The sequence below is a fragment of the Plectropomus leopardus genome, chromosome 1 (genome assembly GCF_008729295.1).
Source record: "Plectropomus leopardus isolate mb chromosome 1, YSFRI_Pleo_2.0, whole genome shotgun sequence".
Lineage (NCBI taxonomy): Eukaryota > Metazoa > Chordata > Actinopteri > Perciformes > Serranidae > Plectropomus > Plectropomus leopardus.
This window is the reverse complement of record NC_056463.1, coordinates 31,211,608-31,233,638: the sequence shown is the minus strand read 5'-3', so window position 1 is coordinate 31,233,638 and position 22,031 is coordinate 31,211,608. Positions and strand designations below refer to the sequence as shown.

The 22,031-nt window shown below is 39.2% G+C and overlaps 2 protein-coding genes across 2 annotated transcripts; both read left to right on the top strand.

The window, feature by feature from the left end:
- The first annotated feature begins 2,199 nt into the window (after positions 1–2,199).
- cnep1r1 (CTD nuclear envelope phosphatase 1 regulatory subunit 1) lies at positions 2,200–5,733 on the top strand. Its single transcript, XM_042488806.1, has 6 exons — positions 2,200–2,261; positions 2,810–2,881; positions 3,161–3,234; positions 4,304–4,413; positions 5,213–5,267; positions 5,358–5,733. The coding sequence occupies exons 1-6, from the start codon at positions 2,237–2,239 to the stop codon at positions 5,397–5,399; spliced, it is 378 nt and encodes a 125-aa protein (XP_042344740.1). The 5' UTR covers positions 2,200–2,236; the 3' UTR covers positions 5,400–5,733.
- A 200-nt stretch (positions 5,734–5,933) lies between these two features.
- heatr3 (HEAT repeat containing 3) lies at positions 5,934–21,207 on the top strand. The gene is made up of 15 exons (XM_042482678.1): positions 5,934–6,204; positions 7,053–7,225; positions 9,486–9,573; positions 9,888–9,988; positions 11,000–11,109; positions 12,503–12,643; positions 12,836–13,137; positions 15,159–15,249; positions 15,453–15,607; positions 15,911–15,993; positions 16,606–16,742; positions 16,937–17,025; positions 18,366–18,509; positions 18,578–18,754; positions 19,760–21,207. Exons 1-15 carry the CDS (start codon positions 6,064–6,066, stop codon positions 19,871–19,873), a joined length of 2,046 nt encoding a protein of 681 aa, XP_042338612.1. The 5' UTR covers positions 5,934–6,063; the 3' UTR covers positions 19,874–21,207.
- The last annotated feature ends 824 nt before the right edge of the window (positions 21,208–22,031 follow it).

Sequence of the window (22,031 nt, the reverse complement as noted above, 5' to 3'; positions counted from 1 at the left end):
AGTGAGGTCACTTACAAACCCGAGGAAGGTGTCGATGTCTTCGACATGAGAAACATAACAGATGATGAGATAGAGCAAATTCTGAGGGAAAAGTTTGATGTAAAGCTGCAGAACAAACCCCAGCCTGCAAACAACAAAGCAATCTTCTTCATCAACCTTTGTTGATTTTATGATAGATCAGAGAGGAGTAAATATATATTTTTTCCTTTTCAACATGCAAATGATAAAGTGAGTCTTCAACTTGTACCTTATTACTACAAACAATAAATATTCTGAGACAATAGACTGCATTGTGAGTTTGGATAGGCCTAATTATTTATTTTGTTTAAAAATCATGTTCATATTTTTTAGATATATAATTGCCAGAATGGGGGTAAAAACTCATTCATCCTATTCAGAGTTGTCAAGGAGCCTATCCCAGATCACACTGAGCAAGAGGTGGGGTACGAGTACAGCCTGGACAGGATGCCCCCTTATCCAAGTGCTGAAACACTGAGTCAAATAAGCATTCGGACAACTGGGCTTGGTCATTGGCCCCTCGAAGCACCCTTTTGCGAAAGTATGACAAGACCTGAGTGACGGCCTTTGGTGTCTGGTCAACTACGGTGGTATAAAAAATGGGAAAATCTGCAAAGGTTTGGCAGCAGATGACAGAGAAGTGTCAAACACCTCTTTCAAAAGTCAATTAAGTTTTCCTTTTCATAAGAATATAGACGCGTGTGCTGGTGGCAAACTATGCTAGAGACGTATTACATTTGTAACAATCTCACTTATTTTAAGCAAAACCATGTTTATTTAAAACATAACCACTAGCTGTTGTTGCCTAAACCTTAAAGAAATGATAAGAGGTTCCTCATTCAGAGCTCTTATTGGCTGGACCTACAGTGAGGTCACCTACAAACCCGAGGAAGGTGTTGATGTCTTAGACGTGAGAGACATAACAGATGATGAGATAGAGCAAATTCTGAGGGAAAAGTTTGATGTAAAGCTGCAGAACAAACTGCAGCCTGTAAGCAACAAATCCTGGTACACACTGTGAGGTAATGTTTTTTATTGGAGAATTTAAATGAATCCTTGCCCAATCATAAAAACAAACTCACTCTTCATACTTGAAAGACCATAAATTCATGTGGTTTGATCTTATAAATAAAATTATACTCAAAAGATTCAGACTGAATACATACTGAATGACTATATCCATGTCAAAAACCAATAATTCATGCAAATGTCAAACACACAGAACTGTCAAGTGCATTTAAAATCTACATAAATTAAAAAAAACAACAACAAAAAAACGTATGTTGTCATGGGCGGATTGTGAGACTCTTGCCATCACAGATATGCAAAAAGCCCCAATCCTACACAGAGGCAGGACACACAGACTTTGTGGTATTTTTTTTCTCTTTTGGTTTTGCATGTCTTTTTAGTCATTATGCATCTCTTTCTAGTTTTGGGTCTCTGTGGTAATTTTGTGTGCAGTATTTTTTTTTGTCTCCTTATGGTAATTTAGTAAATAATTGTATGTATACGTATAATTGTATATATTTATTACATTAGAACTTTATTACTATTTTTTTTGTCTTTGTTTTGTGTCTCTGTAGTTTAGCCCCTCTGTGTTATTATTTTCTGTTTCTTTGCAGCTCTTTTGCATCACTTTTGTTGTCTTTATGTGTTTTATTGTGGTCATTTTGAGTCTCTTCAGACTCCAAATCAAAAATACTTCATTGATTCTTGTGGTCAAATTGTGGTTCCCTGTTGTCCCTCTTGTTTAAAGCTAAGAGGATGATAGAAGAAGAAATAAGAAGCATAAGAACAAAGTATGTACAAATATAAAAATAAAATATGCATGATGCGCTCAAATAGTATCACAAGTATGTACATTTTTTAAAAACAAAATACGTATAATGTGCAGAGTATGTTGAGTGTGAAAAAAAGTATTATCCTTCTGCTACAATACAGTCTAAAAAACTACTATGTTGAGTTAGACATATAAATATGTGTATAATGTGAAGTGTACAATGCTGCAGTGCATTATACACTGTGCTGGTTGGTACGTCTGACATTTAGCATGTGAGGGCAGGGGGCAGCTTTGTCCCACCCTTTATTTGGTTTACGACCAATCACGTTAGAGATGTGCGCACAGCAAACGCGGATTGGTCGGTTGGCCTGTCCATCAGCTGAGAGGAAGCAGCGGCACAGCGCAGCCAACAGCAGGCTGCTGCCACCAGGCTCAGATATGAACTCCCTGGAGCAGGCCGAAGGTAACCGAGACACAAATTAAATTAACACATTTTTAAGTAGCTGCCGATTCATTTTATCCTCATGGCTGTAACCACCAGAAGAATTAAAGAGCGGAATACAAAGTCAGAGGCAACGCTAAATTAGCTCGCCAGTGTACGAACAACACTTAGCATGTTTGCTAGCTCAACCTACAGCAGCGGTTCAGACGGTTGTTTTAGCTATTAGCCGACACATATTCCGTTATTAAGACCGGTGCTTCAAGTAGCTTTATAGACGGCTACGTTTTGCCAGCAGACAATGTGACATAATTAGTGACACGATCCCAAACGTTTTGGATATGTAACATGCTTATTCAGTCACGTATTGCGCCTGTCTTCACCTCAGTTCAGTGTTACAAGTGTTGTTGTCACTCAGATACAGTGACACAAGATTGTTGAGGTTGACGTTAATTGTGGTAAAACTCTGTATTTATCACATGACTGCAAATATGAATTATTAATTGTTACTACGTCATACAGCATATTATGTCCAAATACAATGTGTGTCATCGTGTCCATTTTTGTTTTAGATCTGAAGGCCTTTGAGAGAAGATTGACAGAGTATGTCTCCTGTTTGCAACCTGCAACAGGCAGGTGGAGAAGTAAGTTACAGTTTACCATGGCTGAGAAGATGTAGTGGTTAACACAAAACATGTAATTTGCCAAAACCTGTTTTGTGGTCAACCCCCACGCATTACTGATCATTGGCTTCAACCTTACAGTTGATAACTAACAAAAGAATCAGTAAATACAGAAGATGGTGCAGACATAATCACAAGTTGTAACCTGTTTTCACCAATAATTGAGGAATTTGAATTTTAAGATTTAGATTACACTTTAAATGTTGTCCCACTGTGTCTCATTGTCCTGTCTCGTTTCAGTGATCCTGATAGTAGTGTCTGTTTGTACAGCTACTGGAGCTTGGAACTGGTTAATAGACCCAGACACACAGAAGGTATGTGTGAGTGACAAACATGTCACTTCTGCCATAAAGGGAAACCCCTTCACAATGAGAATACACTTTGTGCTCTTATATTTACCACTGCAACAGCATAAATGTGACGATTGTTTTTGTTATTATATAGCACACAGTTAGAAAATGTTCTCAAAGTTTAGCAAAACTAATCCAGGTTTCAGCAACACTTCAGACCACAGAGAAAGCTGTGCCACTGTGTCTTATTAAAATGGTAATGACTTTAAAGTGGAGCTGTTTTTCTTGCCTCACTGTATAAGCATTGACCGGCTCTATTTGAATTTTAAGTCAAAGCACCAGCCTGTACTTGGAGGTCAAAGTGTGCTTTAACAGCAACACCTTCTGCTGTTGGGCTGAATGTTGCCGTTGTCTTAACGCTTTGTTACCTCGTACCAGCATCTCTGGGCAAAGTCCAAATGCAGTTTAATGCTTGCCTCTTTTGTTGTTGCTTGTGTTTAGGTTCACAAGTAAAGTAAGTCAGTGTACAACTGTTTATTTATATATAGAATTTTATGTAACATGTATGATGTTTGCAAATTTTTAACAGCAAATATTCAAGTGATCATGGCTGCGATTGGTTAACATGTCGAGCTTTTCTGAGCACGCAGTTAATTAACTTTAGCTTTGCCCTCTGCACCGCCTGCCAGCCGTCTCATCATGCTCCTCATGACCGTTTTGCCGCTCATCATTGAAAATGAGCTTGCAGCACACAGTGCTTTTCTCCCCCGAGTTATCTGATTTTGGATACGCCTCCCTCTGTCTCAAAGGCGGTCTAATGAAACACAAGGACATACAAGCTGCAGTTGGAGCTAGTTCTCTGGAGAGTTAATGTGGGGAAAAAGCCAGAAAAACAGAATACAGTGCACATTAAAATGATAGGATTCAGTTTAAAAAAAAAAAGTGAAGCGACCCTCTAAGATACAAATGTTTTGTGGGATGTTTAAAAAAATACTCTACTACACATAGCTCTATTTGTCACAGTACCTTATAGAAAAAAAACCCTGTAGAATTAAAAATGTGTCACTAATGATTTGCTTGTCATGTCCTGCAGGTCTCTTTCTTTTCATCACTGTGGAATCATCCCTTCTTCACCATCAGCTGCATCACTCTTATAGCTCTCTTCTTTGCTGGGATACACAAACGAGTTGTGGCACCATCAATGTATCCTTTGTCTGTTGTAGTCAATAAGAAGTGAAATGCTTTATCTGATATAACGTTTCAACATCCGCTCTGACGTCGCTCATCAAATCTCAGCCACTTATAGAAAAGTGCAGAGCACGCAGGACCTGTACTTTACTTAAGTTGTCTCTTTTCATGCTGTTTTCTTCTTCTGCTCTACATTTCAGAGGGAAATATCCTACTTTTGACTTCACTACAATTATCTGAAAGCTTTAATTACTTTACAAATTAAGACTTAATATACATATACATATACACACACACACACACACACACACACACACACACGCGAGCACACACACACACACACACACACACACATATATATTACATATATATAAGTATTCAATCTACCCAGCAGTATAGAAAGTTACAGCTGAAATGATTAGTCAATAAATCTATCAGTCGACTGACAGGAAATTAATATTTTGAAAATTGTTTTAGTCATTTTTCACTGCTTTTCCTTTTAATAATTTAAAGGTTTGTGCTAATAATTATGAAGCTGTCACTCTGTTGCACTGGGTAATTGGGTAAAAAAAGATTTTCTACAAACCAAACTATTAATCCATTTATCTATAACACAATTATCAGATTAATCCATGTTGCAAATATCCATAAGTTATTCTCCTTTATACAAAGTTAGTTAAAAATGAGCTCTGCCTCAACAAACTACAACAGCAAAATCATGCTGTCTGTTTTTTGTACTTTTACTTTAAAGTATTATTCTTTATGTTCACTTAAATAAATAACAAGTTAAAATCTTTGACCTCTGCCCCTTCAGTATTGCTGCCCGCTGTCGGACTGTTTTAGCAGAATACAACATGTCCTGTGACGATGTGAGTCTCTTCATCTGTTCGTGACCTGTAGCCTGCTCAGACATTTTTGAAAAATGTTAACCCTTGTCTTATTTCTGTCTCTTTTTACAGACGGGGAAACTTATTCTCAAGCCACGGCCGAACATCCAATAGCCACAAGCTTGAGTGGGGCGGTCAGGTGTTCCTGGAGTTTGCTGGGGGCCACTGATGACTGCAGTGGAGTCCTTTGGGTCCTCTAAACCGCACCGAGAATAAATTCACTGAGGCCGACTGTCATGTGATGGAAATGCGTTTCGAAGAAAGAAGAAATGAACTGATGGGACCTTTTTTTTAATAGTGTCACTGTGCTGATGTCACAGTTTCAGATGTGAGGGAGAGTTCAGATGTGTTTATTTCTGTTTCTGATGTTGAGCATGTATTTTAACCAAATGTTTCTATTTTTAAAGTTATTTACCTAATAAATACTTGAAGGTATGAGTGTTTGAAACCATGGCTCGTATTTATTCTGTCTTATTTAAAGTTAAGCGTATGTCTATGGTTTATTTCGTGTTTCGGATAACATTATTGATCACGTTATTGCATTCCCCTGTGTCTCTCTCTCTCTCTCTCTCTCTCTCTTTTTTTTTTTTTTTTTTTTTTTGCGACAGCTTCTCTGCTTTCTGTCAGCAACGACCGCTTTACGGCATGAAGCAATCCTCCACATGGCCTCCTCCAGCCGGACGGAAGCTTGAGTGTTTGAGGTTTGATCGTTGAGCCGGAGTGTCCAAAGGGGAGAAATTACGTTAAATGCGCAGTTGGCACTTTAACAGGGCTTGAAATGGGAAAAAGTAAAACCACTAAATTTAAACGTCCGCAGTTTAACACGGTCGGTTTGCCGACAAATGCTGTGAAGGAAGTGGACGCCGATGAAGAGGAGCACGAAGCTGAGAGCTGTCCGGCTGCGGAGCTGCTGGAGAAAGTATGGACACTGTCCAACCTGCTGTTTCACGACTCTGTGTAGCTGCTTACTTCTGTTGTATAGCCGCATGGTCGATATGCATATATACATGCCAAACAAATATCTTTTTGTGGTGTAACTAAATTGATCTTGAGTTTAGTTAGTCCGCCACTGAGGATTAATTTGAATGTGATTTCACGCTAAAGACTCTTATTTAGCTCTGTTGCTTGGCTTTTGTTTTAAAGTTAAAAGTTATCGGTGAGTTCTTTTGACGGTTCACCGATAATGTTGGTTTTTCAGGGTCAACACTGATAACGATCATTAGTAGTTAATGAGATCGATAACCGGTATTTGGAACCGATATGCATTTACAAAACAAAAAAAAATGTCAATCTGCCAATATTTAGAATTTGGAATATAACAAACTCCGACGCAAGACTTTGTTTAAATGCCTTTAGTAAATGTTTAATCAAAGCTGAAACTTCCAGCATTATGTAGGTCTTCAGCAAGTTCCCCGGCAACTTTTTATATAAAGTCAGTGAAAATTTGAATAAAAAAACCAATAAAGAAAAATAGCTCCCTGAGGTTTTACAAAATAAAAGCTCCTCCCATGCTGACACTTTTTTGTTGATGATGATTAAAATAAAACGCTGATTTAGATATTTAGCAAAATGCCAAATATCGGCGCCAATAATCAGTCAGGCCATGATAAGCTGTTGACCGCTAATATTTTTACAATTGTCGCTTGTGAATGGTCATCTAATGCCAAATTTTAAATGCTGTCCGCAACTACAACCTGTCTTGTAATATAAATTCTTTAACAGGTCAGTTTATAAAGTAAGTGTAATGTTTTGTGTGTATTTCCATAGTTGCAGAGTCCCAGTGCGGATGTGCGAGAGTTTGCATGTGCCAGCATCTCTCGGGTGGTGCAGCAGAGTCAGACCATCCCAGGTTTCCTCCAGAGGGACGCTGTGAGGCGCCTCGGCCCTTTGCTGCTGGACAGCAGCCTGGCAGTCAGGGAGACTGCCACTGGAGCGCTCAGGTGAGTCAGATGGTGCAGCGGTGTGGTGTGGACCGCACCCACAAATCCAGGTCTTGTCGTTGCGGAGACGGGAACTACAGCAGCTGATGACAAGTACATATAGCTACAGCAAGGAACAGCGAGAAAACCCCATGCTGACACGGCGAGAAAATGCCAACTCCACACAGAAGGGAGGCTCGAATCACTGCACCACCGTGCCACGTGACCAGGGTTCTCGTGGATCCTCTTAAAAGTCATAGAACTTATTAATCAAAAAATAAGCCTTTAATTTAAATTTAATTTAATTTAAAATTACTGAAGTTAATCATTCAAAATTCTTAGAAATGCTCAGACATGGGAAAAAGGATTTCATTCAATATTTTTTTCTATTGTTGGGTCGTAAAATCTCATAATAACTGATAACATCTTGATGAGGATGATGCGAATTTCACACAGCGGTGAAATCTCACATGTGGAGGGAAAATCAAAAAATTGCCAAGAAAATTTGACAGAAGTGCCAGATATTTCCCTCTTAAGTTGGTAAACCAAAAAGATACTTTTATGATGATATAAAATGTTCACTGTCTTCCATGTGTTTCACTCAAAAAATCAAACGCAATGGCAAAATGCTAACAGGCACATTTTCTCACGCCCTGCACTTGAGCGTAAATTTGAGGTACCTGTACTCGAGTCTTTTCAGGAGTTTTTTGTGACGTACTCACTTCCCAGCATTCTCCAGTGTGTCACTAACAGACAAAAATGTATTTATGTATTACAAGATAGTGCTCCCTGTAATAAATCAAAATTTGTTCAGGGATAGTTCAAGAAACTTAAAATTAATTGACAATCACTAAATAAAATAAAAGCCCTATAATAAAGGAGGAAAAAAGGTTTGGATAAGATGCAGAACACATAATTTAAATCAATTAGGCTTTTTTTATGTGGGCTACAGTGTTCCCGGGGTCATGGTAAATGTGGAAAAGTCAGGAAATTTCTCAATAACATTTTCTAGGCCTGGAAAAGTTATGGCGATAGTAAAAATCATTAAAAGTTTTTGAAAAATCCCGAAAATGCGTTGTGTGTAATAAATTAATTTACATTAATGTAACAGTAAAGTTATGAAAAATGACCAAAACATTTAAAAGAAAGCATGTCTTCCAAGCCCATGAATTCTTTAAAAAGTTTTGGTGATTTTTTTTCCCTTCACTTTTATTTATTATTATTTTTTAAATAGAAAACTGAAACATTTTCGGAGATCTTTGCCTTTTTTTCAATTTTTTGGTGATTTTTCTGTCTTTGAATTTATTGACGATGTTTTTTATAGGAAACTTTTTTTTAATAGAAAACTTAAAAATTTGGGGTGATATTTATTTTTTCCGTTTCTTTCTTAGATTTTTGAAAGGGATGTTTCTTTTAAAAAAAATCATTAAAAAAACACCATTTATCACAACCAGAAACTGTTAAAACAGAAATTATTGTTAGATTTTCAAGAATCCGACGGCCCTTGAACACTTCATGTTGGAGGCTGAAACTATGTCTGAATAAAGTCTGAATCTAGTATGTTTTAAAAAGGCAAGTCGGGAAAGAAAAAAAGGGTCCTTGAAAAGTTATGGAAAAGTTTTGAAATTTGTCCTCAAAAATGTGTGGGAACCCTGGGGATATTTCTTTTTTTTTTCACTACTACAATCAAGATACATAGGTAACATTAAGGCATTATGGGTTATGGGGTGCAGAAGTATTTGTCATGTTATTTCTACAGGGGGCGCCATGCTACAATAAAAGTCCTATCTGTCAAAAGAAAGGCTGATGTTATGTCTTCTTGAGGACACTGTTATCACTGTCTCATGACAGATTACATACAAATATACACTTAATTCTTTGTCTGTTTTATTTTTTCGTAAGTGGGAGTCTGATTACATTCAAAATCTGTTCACCCCCAAACATCCATCCCTGAACTCTCCCCAAAAACAAACAAAAATCTTTAGTGGTGATGACGTTTGACAACAGTTATAAAACGACGACAGCCCTCGTCACCCACCATCACCCTCTTTACGATCAACACTTGTTTTTGTGTCATAATACAGTCTTAACACCCGCCCCGACAATTGTCCTCCAGTAACCCTTGTATAGGCTTCCACGTACTGGATATCAAAATAAAGCAGTCGCTATGAGGACTCCCCCGGGCTCTCCCCCTCACACACACCAACACACAAATACGAACAGCATCTCCGACAGCGACTATCCTCCGACTGAGCGATGAGTGTATGTCTCTCCCTGGCAGGAATCTGAGTGCATGTGGAGGTCAGGAGGTGTGCGAGGACATGGTGAAGCACGACGTCATGACTCCCCTGACAGCACTGCTTAGAGAGGTGAGACTCCGCCGCTGCTTTTAGCTCACCCCATCACTTCAGTTCCTCCTCATCAGCAGCTGTTACAGCATGCCTCCATACCCTCAGCAGTTAGCTTTCAGTCCACAGCCAAGGCACTCACAATTAGTGACAATATCTCCACCCACGCCGCCGAGCAGTCGCTGAGGTCAATAAGTGTCTTGAACCTGAAACAGTATCAAACTGAATTCATCTCAAATGTGATCGCCCACTTTTCTTAACACTCGACAAAGGCAAAGCTGCCTCACTTGTGGTTTTGTTATCATCTGTAGCTTGTTGTTGTTTTTTTTTTTCAGAGCTGCGCTGGTTTTGAGGGCGCCGCTGTAACGATGAAAGACCAGAAGAATGCTGTGGAGGATGTAGCCAACGAGGCGGTGAACCTACTGTGGAATCTATGGTGAGCCAAGAGGCTGTGCAGGCTGCTCGACAGCAGGGTCATACCACGAGAGTTTCGAAAGTTTCCAAAGAGGATTTTATTGGGCATTTTTGCCTCTATTGATACAACAGCAACAACATTTTACCTTATTTTTAGTTTTAGTTGTTTTTGCTAGCTTTAATAGCTTAGTTTCAGGTTTACACACACACACACACACACACACACACAAAAAGATTATTATTAAAAATTATTATTGTCTATATTTATATTGATTGTGTTTTCACCTCTCTGGGTTTCACCCCAGGCGGCTGCTTATGCGGCCCAAAGGACGATCCGTCACTGCATATACATGCAAAATTTAATGATGGAGAACTTGTAGGAATGGCCCTAAGGTTTAAAATCTTTTGATTTGGGAAGCAACTAATGTACTCTTCTATGATCACACTCAGAAGAAAAATTGTCAATTTTATTCCAACCCACAGGTGGTAAACATTAGACCTGAGCTGAATGACTTGGTCAAAAGGCATTTAACTCTGTACTCCAATATTTAAATCATGTTGTATTTCATTCTGTAAGAAAACCAGCCACTGTGAAACAATTTTCTGGAATGGCAAGTTCGTTCAATTTCTTGGTATGTCTTGAAAGTTGACGGAAATTCATGCTGTCTCCTTTTTTCGAGGGTGATACCACCTTGTAAAAAAAACCCAAACTGGCTGACAGTATTGTGTTTTTAACCTTTTGTTTATGATGGGATGTTTTAGTCAGTTTTCATTGAAGTCCTGCGACTCATTCCATAGTTGCATGCAGTCTTCTCCGGGGAGCCGCTCCTCTGCTTTGGGCTTGTTAGCAGCTCATTAGGCGGGTAGATGTCTCCTGCCTAAGTAAAGATACTTCATCATTATATTCCTCACCCATTTAGATTCTCTTCACCATTCCAGAAAATTGTACTCTTAGTTCACAGGCCCACTTTTTGACACTGTTACCTGTAAGTACTCACAGAGATGATGCGTGATGTCTCTCTTGTCCTCTCAGTGAGAGCAGCAGCCAGTCGCTGTCTGTGTTCAACAAAGCCGGTCTCCTCGATTTGGTTGTCCAGTGTCTGGAGAGACACCCACACAACATGGAACTGTCCTTATCCGCCGGTAGGTCTAATTAATATACTGTTAATTAGTCATTAGAATTGATCCATAAAGGTGTGTGTATATCCTAGCCACCCAAGGTATATTATCAATGATAAACCTAGATTTTTGTACCACTGAGTTCCTTTACTGCTGGTACAGGTTCTGTTGCCATAAAAGGGATTGTTCCTCCAAAACGTACTGACATTTAGATCCCTGCTAACAGTAAAGGTTTCCTGTAGTGTTTCTGACCTCCAATAATGCCAAGGAGCTTTTCTTTTTATGTGTGGATCCCTGTTTTGTTTGTCTCTTATCCCGAGAGGATGGACAAAAATATGCACGTATGCGGGTGACGCGATGCACATTCCTGCCAAGAGTCTCACACTGTTCCTGTGATCGACAGGTGGCAGTAATATGTCAGACAAAATACATAGAAATACAGGTTAATGACAGCAGTTGTACAGTGAGATCAGCTGTTCTATTTTTTAAATGAGTCATGACAGAAAACATTAGATGCTATGGAAAAATGTGTCATATTTGGGTATGGCCATAAAGCATCTATTGCCATATCTAAATGAGCTGCAGGCATATATTTATGCTTATATTACACAAAATAAATGATATAAAATAAATAAACAATATTGTCGTCAACCCGCCCCCCGGACTTTGGAGTCAACTATAGGCAAAAATTCAAGTATATTTTAAAGTGTAAATAAATGAAGAAGTAAATTAATAAGTGATAATACAAATCAATAATTTAAATCAACATTTAACATAACATTTGTTCATCCATCTATTTGTGATTTTTAAATTGTAACAATTAAGCATTAAATTACATATTTATTCATTTATTATTTTATTTATGCATTTTATTGTTAGCTATGTATTTGTCAAGCATTAATTTATATACATTTATTCATTATTACTGCATTGCATATACATTTATTTATGTATTTAGTCCTGGGCCTTAAACTGCAGCAGAGCCAGAGCGCAGACGGATGCTGTTTACATTGAGCATGGGGGTGGTACTGATCTTTTCTTTTAACAATAACTACAGGCTCATTAGACATAAGGTTATATAATAAACTACATGGAGGTAAATTATCGCCTAAACTCGTGCCACATGCAGCATATGACGTTATTGTGAATATATCCATAGACGTTATGGGTGACGTGACCATCCTTCTCTGTAATGTATGAGGTCGATTACAGGAATGACTTAAGATGTGTGACCCGGTCACTGAAGTTAAACACGTCACAAATGTCCTTAGATAGCTATTACAGCACAGACACCGTCCTTCCTCTCAACGTTAATGGAAATACCGAAGACCTGAAGTCAAGCCTGACCTCTAACTAAATTGGGTTTCTCAAGTGTGACAAAACAGTCTGTTAGTGTCTCCTCTTTGTGTTCGGCCAGCTCACTGTTTGCACACTGTGACTGAGGATAACCCAGAGCTGCTGTGTAGCATGAATGCTGCTGTGCTTGGAGTCGTGGAGAACGTGCTGCTGACATCTCAGCAAGACATGGCACACACTCTCCTCAGGACACTGGCTGCAGGTACAATATGACACTGTTGGTTTTTTTTCTAAATAAATTCTTCAAAAGTGTCACTTACTATCATTACACAAGTTGAAAGTGACATTAAAAAGTCCTCCGTGGACAGAAGTTTTCTAGTCAGGGAACAAACACTGCTATAATATTTTTTACTGCCGCCCCTGAAGCTGTAACTCTGCCGGCTGTGTCCCTCAGGGACGCTGTGGAACATGAAGGGCAGTTTACCTGCTGCCCGTCAGGCCCAGACCATCAATGCTGTGGTGGCCACCTTGTCACAGTGCCTGGATCTGGACGCAGGTTCACTGATACCCGAACTCAGACAAGCAGAAGAGACTCGTCACAAAAACACACCACCTGGGGCCGACATAGAGGACCAGGCTGCAGCAGAATTGGCTGTGGAGGAGATGGACAATGAGGAGGAGGAGGAGGAAGGACCGAAACACAAGAGGAATGGAAAAGCTGTGAGGGTTGATAACGACTTCTCTGACCTCTTGCCTGTAAGTGGTGTTACTCATTCAATGCTCTCTATGTTGCTGCTCCCCTTTATGCGTGCAGAAGATTGTGAGATCATTTCCCATACAAGCTGACCTTTATACACAGCGAATTACACTTGTCACAGAGATTTTGAACCCTGTTTCACTGCCAGTAGCATGCTTCCTTTGTTGTTAGAGTGAAGCTGATCAATCAGCCAGGCTGACGTATTGCCCGATTAACTTACTGCACATATGTTGGCCGATAAATAGCAAGAAAATATAGTACAGAAATTCCAAAGAGGTGTTTTTTATGGAGCCCAGGAGGGAATTTAGAAGTGATGTTTTTTTTTTAATGCGTGTGTGAGTTACTAACACAACACATAAAACACTTTTTCAACCTGCCAGAGAGTGATTGCAGCTTCTATAATGTCCCTGAAAGGCTGTTTCTGCCTCATAATGACTTGATTTCATTCACAGTGATCATATTTGACAGATTATAGCCCACCCAGTCCTTTGACCTTTTGAAATGCCTTTAAAGGACCAATACAACACATAAAATGCACATTTCCATCCGCCAAAAAGTGATTGCAGCTTTTATCTCAATACTGAAGGCTGTTTCTGCTTCAGAATGATTTGTTTCATTCTTAAGTGTTGTTTTATTAAAGTGCACGCAATTTATCAATTCAGGTGCGCAACCTAAAAATACAACAACCCAAAACCACCCCTAAAAAAACATCCATTTCTCCCGGGCTCTGTAGTTTTAGGACTGTCTTCAAACACAAATATTTAAGATGATCAAAAATGTGTGACATTTCCCTTTCATAGCACAAAGCACTTTTAACCTCATCAGCAGAATGATTTTTTTGTTCTGTCTTGTGTTTATCTCATTTCATATTGGAGAAATATCTATAACTATATAACTCAAATTGTCTTGGGAGAATGTACCAAGTTATTTTCAAGTCAAAAAGATCAAGTCAAGTAGATTTAGATTTCATTTGTGTTAAACTCAAAGTTGAGTTGCAAGTCTTCGTAATTTTTTTCCTGGTGTAGTCTGAAGTCATCAAATTTTGCGACTGAAGTCTGACTCAAGTTCAAATTATGTGACTCGAGTCTACACCTCTGATATGCACTGTGGAGTCCAGATCTTTTCAAGGACAAAATTTGGACACCTAAAAATCCAGATTAAATGCAGTGTTTCCCCTGTTAACATGTAACAACAATATAAATCATTGATAAAAATGGATTGCAAAGGCTCTTGTAGATGAAAACATGTTACCCTCATTTATAAATGCTGTGACGCATACGGCAGTCTGTGTTTATGGCAACAAAGCGATCCAATTCTGTATTTCAGAGAAGCGTGTTAATGCTCGGTGAAAAGGTGCCGTAGTACGAGTCATCCTGGAGTGTGAGCCAGACTGACAGAGCAGACATACTGTCGGGTTCGGGGAGAAGATTAAGGACACTCAGCAAGGTTCAGCTGGCGACCAGCTTCTGGCTTCCACCAGGCTGACAGTCACCAGACCTGACCTCGGCGAGACAGAGCTGTCCCTCTCATCGTAGTCACAACCAGAGCCCCCGGTACTGTGGGTTACATTGATTGTGACGTTCCAAAATCGCCTGTAATATTGCAGCTTACGCAATAAGGTTATCTTGATGACAGCTTTGTTTTTACTTAGTGTAGCAGGGTAAACATACAGTTATGGGAAGCATTTCTTTGTCACAACGGTGCCAAACAAACCCAACCACAGACGCTCTGTGTGTTTGTGTGTTTGTGTGTGTGTGTGTGTGTGTGTGTGTGTGTGTGTGTGTGCAGAGCCTGAATAGATGACTTCTACTTAAACCTCACTTCCCCTTCAAATGTGACACCCTGGAAGCAGGTCTGACTTGCATCACTGTTCAGAAAGTGCACATGAACATGTTTGAGTACAGCTGTAGAAATACATCTCTTCTTTGTGGCGGGCAGCTGAACTCTGGGTGATAACAGTGCTAACAGTCATCGTTTTGGTAGGATGTTGACTCACATGGCTGCTTGTTTTTTTGTCCAGAGGGACAAGGAGGAGCTGAGGGAGGCATCGGCCTTGCTGACAGCCCAGCAAACGTCCTTAGAGATCATCGTCAACATGTGCTGCTCTGATGGTGAGTGTTGCGGGCGCAGACAGCAGTGCTGACCCCGGGCACTTTTCATCAACATTATTCCCTGTGACACCGCCACCAAGTATGCGTTAGGCTATTATAACAAGAACTACATGAAATGTGGGTGCCTAGAAATGCCTTTTGTTATTGGTAGTGTTTGTCTTTGCCTCCCTGATCAAATTCTGTGTGTGTGTGTGTGTGTGAAGACCCTTCTGACGACGAATGGGAGGAGGAGTCCAGCAGCGATGAAAGCGACATGGGTCCGGATGGCCTTTGTGATGGCGTGTCCAATCTCATGTCTCCACTGTGTTTATCAGCTGAGGTTCAGGAGGCTTTAATCAACCACAGCATCCCAGAAAAGGCAAATACCTGTCTGCTTTATCAGTTTACACAGCACATCAGTCAACAGCTGAAAGGAGGGAAGAGTTCATCAAAGTGCGGGCTCGTTTAGACAAGCATGTGAATTTAATTAAACTGTCATTTTTAGTATACTTTGCTATAATTACAAACCTAACATTTGGGGCTGATTATGCAGTGAACTCCACCCATCTTCTACCTGAGGCTGAATACATGCAATTATGTCACTGTGCAGTTTAATAGAAATCCTCATTAAATAACATAAAGATGATTGTTGTAATACTGTTTTTTTCTCTCTCGATTGAAGGTTCTCAGAAAGACAGAGTTCCCCCGAAAGGAAGCCATGGATGTGTGCCACAAGAATCCCTCCTGGAGGGGCCTGGAAAAAAAGTAATCCTCTCATGTTTCATCCATGGTTTAATTAAACTCTCAGATTAACAGTTGGAAAACCTGGAAAACCTGGAAAAGTCAGAGAAATCCACAATCACATATTTTCAGGCCTGGAAAAGTCTTGGAGTTAGTGAAACTCATTGAAAGTTTTGGAAAGTCAAGGAATTTTGTTGTGTGTAGTGAAAGTGTTTCATGGATAATCATCCACATAATGTAACATGATGGCAAATTTATGTTCCGGAGCTTTCGGCTTAATGTAGCTCTAATATTTGTCGATTTGTGACATTTTCTTTTTCTCATTTTTCTCTCCATCTCACCCTTTAAGTATCCCTGCTGGCTGAAATTATGTTTGAATAGAATTTGAATCTGATATGTCTGGCAAAAAAAAGCACAAAAAAAAATATATTATGGGTCCCTGAAAAGTTCTGGAAATCTTTGCAAATTTTGTCCATAAAATGTGTGGGAACCTTGGTTTAAGGTGTTTAGGTCAGATATCTTGTGCATCTTCACTCTGGCGATGTTTGTTAGGATGTTAGAGATTGATTTATCTCTTTCACACTCTCTGATGAAAAGATCTCTATGACCAAAGTCACCTTTACTTCTCTCCTTTAGGATGCAGCGCGTGCAGTCTCGGGCTCTGACCTGCCTCCATAGCATCCTCTCCAGCATGGACGCAGAGTCTCTGGGAGGAGCAGCAGCTCTGCAGGGAGCAGCCCAGCACCTGTCCACGCTGGTTTTCAGTGCAGCAGGTCTCACATTTATGTGACATTGTAGTAGTAGGTTTACTATTTACCGAAAAAACACGTGAATATAGGAAAAACACTAACTTGTGTAAGTTTGATTCCAGAGTTACTGCTATAAAGTTGCAATATTGAGGCATTTAATAAATTAGTTTCTACAATTTACAATTCTACAAAGTACAATTTACTCTCTTGTGTTTCAGAGATTCCCAAAGAGGAGGAGTTCCTCGAGGCCGTCATCAGCGCCATGCGGTCTCTTTTACAGATGATTGCCTCCAAAAATATCTCCCAGGTACAGAATACACATAAAGCTAAAGCCTTTTCTTTGGTGTTTTAAAAATTTGCATGTATGGTCAATTCTCAAGGTTTACTCCAGCAAATAAATATTGCCCAAGAATTAAGTTGCAAGTAGAAAAAATAAAAAGGAATGGTTAAAATCTACGATGCAGGTTTTAGTCCCAAATGGGTTTGAAGCATTTTTCTAGTTGAAAAAAATTGCTAGGTCCTAACTTAAGCATAAAGCAACTCAACAGCATCTTCAGTTATCCTGTTTGGTAAAGCTGCACCATATATAACTTTTTTTAATCATCATCACAATGTTAAAGTGCATGATTCACACATAGCGAAGAACTATGACATTTGACTTTTAATATATTAACAACTATTAAATTACATTTCATCTTCAGATGCAGTTTATGTCTGATTGTTTAATGCTTTCACTCTGGCATTGCTCGATGGCCAGGGTCTGTAAAAAGTTACATCTGGTCAGTATTTACAATCAGTCATAGCTGCCTCGATTAGGCCAGTGCTAGAAAAAGTGAGCGAAATGGCGATCAATTTTTAAACAACATACAAGCTGAAACACAAAAAAAGAATTCATGATATCATGGAGAAGAACATACGACTAGGTTGAGTATGAAGACTGGTGTTATAAGATTAGCGCAGCTCCTTCTGGGAGTAGCTCAGTGCGTATCGAGTGTGTGGTCGAGCGGCAGCGAGAAAGTGACGGTGAGTGCTCTAAGAGCAGACAGCTGTTGCCAATCGGAATAGAGAAGAGTGTGGTAGCAGGTATCAGTGAAAGTCCAGTTTGACCATAAACAAGAAACATGGCTGCTGTGCAACTCTGAGTCAAGAACTGAGAACTTTAATATCTGTTCATTTCACAAGTTCATATCACAAGTAATATTGTGATATTCAACACTGTTATCACATATTTTGCTCATATCGTGCAGTCCTACCGCCTGGTTAATGTCCACAACTTTTAAACAACACATCTCCAGTCTGTGATGTGTCATTTCCATTCGAATATGAATCCTCTAAGCTCACACTGAGATGACCCTGGTTTTTTCTTGGACATTGGAAAGCGCTCATTACACAACTGTTTTTCCAGAACTCTCCATGATAAGAAAACTGAACTTGTGTGAAATTAGTGGAAGGGCCCTTTAACCTATTTTTATGTTTGTTACCAGTGTTGACTGAATAAATATAGAGCTGAATGAATACAGAGGCAACACAGAAGCTAGACTTTGTATTCTTGTCAAACTTAAATATCCATCGCCAGCTCTCACTTACCACTGCTGACGTCTTTATTTCAGACAGCTCAATATCCGTGGTTGGTTTTGTTTTTGTTAGTGTATGACCCCCCAGCAGCTGATGAGCCTGAGCGAAGCAGCCACCCGCTGCGATGTTGTCAGCGTGAGGGTCAACGCCGTCGCCATTCTGGGCATCACTGGCAGCACATTAGCGAAAGAGAAGGGCACTGCGGAAACCCTTCAGGTATAATATTTCTCTCTTTTCTTTTCCTGGAATATTTGTTCTTCCTCTAAGAAAATCTACTCCCACAGATGATTGGAAACGCCTTACTTCAAGTTGCCACAAAGGATGCCAACTTGGTTGTAAATGGAGAAGCCCTGGACGCCATGTTCGATGTTTTTGCCGATGGAGCGGAAGCAGAGACGGCTGCCAAAAACATCCAGTTACTACCTGCACTGAAGGCACTTCAACCTGTCTTCAAAGCCAAGGTACCAGAGGCCGATTTTGTCTTACTGAACACTGTTGTTGATTTCTCGCCATTTTAAAATGCGTTTTCAGGATTTAAACAGATCCCTCCCGCTGCTTAACATTTATGTTTCTCCTTCTTGTATTATTTACAATGACTTTATGGATGTTAGTGAACAATAAGACTTACAGGGACGGATCACCTCAAATTCAAAAATGCATATTTTTCCTCTTACCTTTAGTGCCATTTATCAATCTAGGTAGTTTTGTTGTGAGTGTTGAAGATATCGGCTGTAGAGATGTCTCTCCAATATAATGGAACTAGATGGCACTTGGCTTATTGTGTTTGAAATACCAAAAAAAACCCATTTAAAAGCCAGGTACTATTTTCTTTCTGTAAAACTACACTCGCCAACTGTATCTCAGAAGAAAGAGTGCATCTACTGCCAGCTCACCTAGCACGACTGAGCTACCTAACATTACAGCTCAGCCGAGTAGGACGCCATTAACGTTTACATCTGGTGCTGTCATGAGTGCGAGCCTCTCATCTGTGAGTAGATGCACGCCTCTTTCTGTGCAGTGATAAAGTTGGCAGATGTGATTGAAAGAGAAAGGTTCCTACATGAAATTGCTCACAAGGCCTGTGGATTATCTTAAGTAACTAGATCGTGATTTCTGGAAAGAGACATTGCGTTTTTCAAGTTTATTCTTTTTTTTTTTAGCACTTTGAGCACCACAAGCTGAATGCCACCTAGTGCCATTATTTTGTATTGAAGGCAGACATCTCTATGTCCAATATCTCCCAACACCCTGCAATTCACATCACAACAATGTAGATTGATAAATAGCGCTACAGGTAAGAGGAAAAAATCTGCACTTTTGATTTTGAGGCGAGCTGTCCCTTTAAGTGGATGTTTGCCCCTGTTTTACAAAATTAAAAAAGAAGACAAACATTCTTTCTAATCTTTTTGTAAGGTAAGGGCATTTTTTATTCAGAATTTTAATGATTTCTTTTCTCTTTTTACCAGATTCGTAAAGAAGGAAGAGGCAGGTATAGCCCCCAGCAGCTGTGTGTGCTCGACAACATCAAAGTCAACCTGAGAAGATTCATTGGATATCTGGAGAAGGTGGTAAAAAAATGAGGACCTGATTTGTTTGGACAGATATGCCAGCAGGAGTGTGGTGGTGAAACCATCAAGTATTTATTATGTCGGTAGGAAACCATTTGTTTTTGCTTGGTTTCAGTGTTAATATTCTCTCAATGATGATTTATTATTTTAGTTGGTGATGTGAAAGTTTATTTGTTGCGAAGAGAGACAGGGTGACATCTGATATTACTTTTTCTAGTTATAGTTACTGCAAGTTGCAGTAAAGAGAGGTTTTTATTTTTTGCCCCCTCAGTTGATAATGCATCATCCCTCCCAAAATGATTGTCAGACCTCAGTTTTTATAATTTCACGTCCCCTGGTAACATTTTAAAGAGATCATATGTGGAGAGCCGACACCAGGCTTAACAGGTGTGCCCTTGATTTTATGCCATGTGTCAGTGGGCAACACTTCGATGTTTGCAGTTCTGGGTGGGAGGCAGAGCTATTGGGAGGATTATTGGGAGGATTGTAGCATCAGCTACTTAAAAAGAGAAGATTTTGTGTTGCGGTTATTGTGTAATAGACTCATAATTTTTCTGAGAAAAAAAATTTGCTTATTGAAAGAGGATAAATATAACAATTACTCTGTCATTTCAGTAACTTACTACACTGAAAGGGTTCGGCACGCTCACTGCCAAGGTTGTGATACCATTAAAACCTATTGAAGACAGATGCATTAGCCTTAAGAAATACACACATATTCTCTACCTCTGCCTCTCTGCGCTCCCTCCACCTCCCATCTCTTAGCAGTAATTGCACACTCTGCCAGGCACACTTCTGCATGAAGTGGTGGCATTTCGCAGAGGTATTTTTGTGAACTTTTCTGCCATCACGCCAGCAAATTTTCTACTGGAAGAATTTTTTGTCAGTAACATTATAAAGTAACTGCCCAAACTGAAAACAGATTAGGTATCATGACCACTGTCAATGATCAATCAGCATCAAAAACTGCTGCAACTGACAACATGGTTTTACAACAGCAGTTCTAAAATTAGTAAATCAAGGATTTTGCCATCTGTTTTGCACCTGATCCACGGATTATCATGGCTTTAGTAACAGAAGGCTCATTAGCTTTCATTAATGCAGTAAATGGCAAAGATTGAGGGGTTACTTGCACCCACGAATGCCATTTACCTAAATGTCAGAATGAACTTTTGATAGTTCTGATGTTGTAAGAGTAAGGTGCAGCTTCTCTGGATTTCTATATTTTTGAAGGGAAATGTTAATAAAATTGCATATCATTGATAAAACACTTCTAATTTGAGGGAGATCATGTCATTGGGCTGTGAATGAATACCTTCTTTTGAAATAAATCCTGATTTCGTAAACATTTCTGTAAGTGATTTTCTTTTGCATCATATGAACAATTTCTGGGCTAGGATGTCGAGAATGTAATAATTGTAATCATCTGTTAAAAAGTAGCTGAACTTTGTCAACTGCTAACAGTATTTAGGTTTAAAGCAAAATGCCGCTACTACTACCTATAATTCATTGTTGATGTTACATTGTTAGAGCAATATGCAGAACAAACTACAACAAGCTACTTTTGACCCCCATCATGCAGTCTGTTAGTACATGATAGAAGTCGGGAAAAAAAAAAAAATATATATTTGGAATTAGTGCTGAAGTGATGTTGATGTTTGACATGTTTGCAGTTATATACTTTTCTTAATTTTCTCCCTGCGTTTCGTCTCCTCACATATGCCAGCTAACTGAAATCATGTTTCAAAAAAGTTTGATCATGAAAACTTCTGAAAAATGTATTTTGTAGTATAAACAATAAATTCCCCTCAAAAAAATACTGACACATGAAATGATAAGTAAATAGATTAATTATTTTTTGGCATCTTGAAACTGCAAGCATTTTAACACCAACTAGTAAAATGTGTATTGTGCATTTACATCATGGGAGTTGTGTAGCAAATTCTCATTTTATATTTTTGGGGGTAAAATCCAAGAATAAGTTATGTACACTATAACCTGAGTTATAAGTATAGACACAAATCCGTGCGGTTTAAGGAGTATTATTTGAGTAAACAACATAAAACAGGTTTACGCTGTAGTTCACTCAACACCTTGTCTGTTTCACTTTGATGAGAGAATAATAAATCAGACGTCGTTATGTAACTAAAAACAGTTGTCTGTTGCGTAA

What these genes read in the sequence shown, in the direction of transcription:
- cnep1r1 (XM_042488806.1), top strand. Translation starts at nt 2,237, where the DNA reads ATGAACTCCCTGGAGCAGGCCGAAG. An exon ending in TAGACCCAGACACACAGAAG is followed by an intron (nt 3,235 to 4,303) that starts GTATGTGTGAGT and finishes CATGTCCTGCAG; the next exon opens with GTCTCTTTCTTTTCATCACT. An exon ending in ACAACATGTCCTGTGACGAT is followed by an intron (nt 5,268 to 5,357) that starts GTGAGTCTCTTC and finishes CTCTTTTTACAG; the next exon opens with ACGGGGAAACTTATTCTCAA.
- heatr3 (XM_042482678.1), top strand. Translation starts at nt 6,064, where the DNA reads ATGGGAAAAAGTAAAACCACTAAATTTAAACGTCCGCAGTTTAACACG. An exon ending in AACCTACTGTGGAATCTATG is followed by an intron (nt 9,989 to 10,999) that starts GTGAGCCAAGAG and finishes TTGTCCTCTCAG; the next exon opens with TGAGAGCAGCAGCCAGTCGC. An exon ending in CAACATGTGCTGCTCTGATG is followed by an intron (nt 15,250 to 15,452) that starts GTGAGTGTTGCG and finishes GTGTGTGTGAAG; the next exon opens with ACCCTTCTGACGACGAATGG.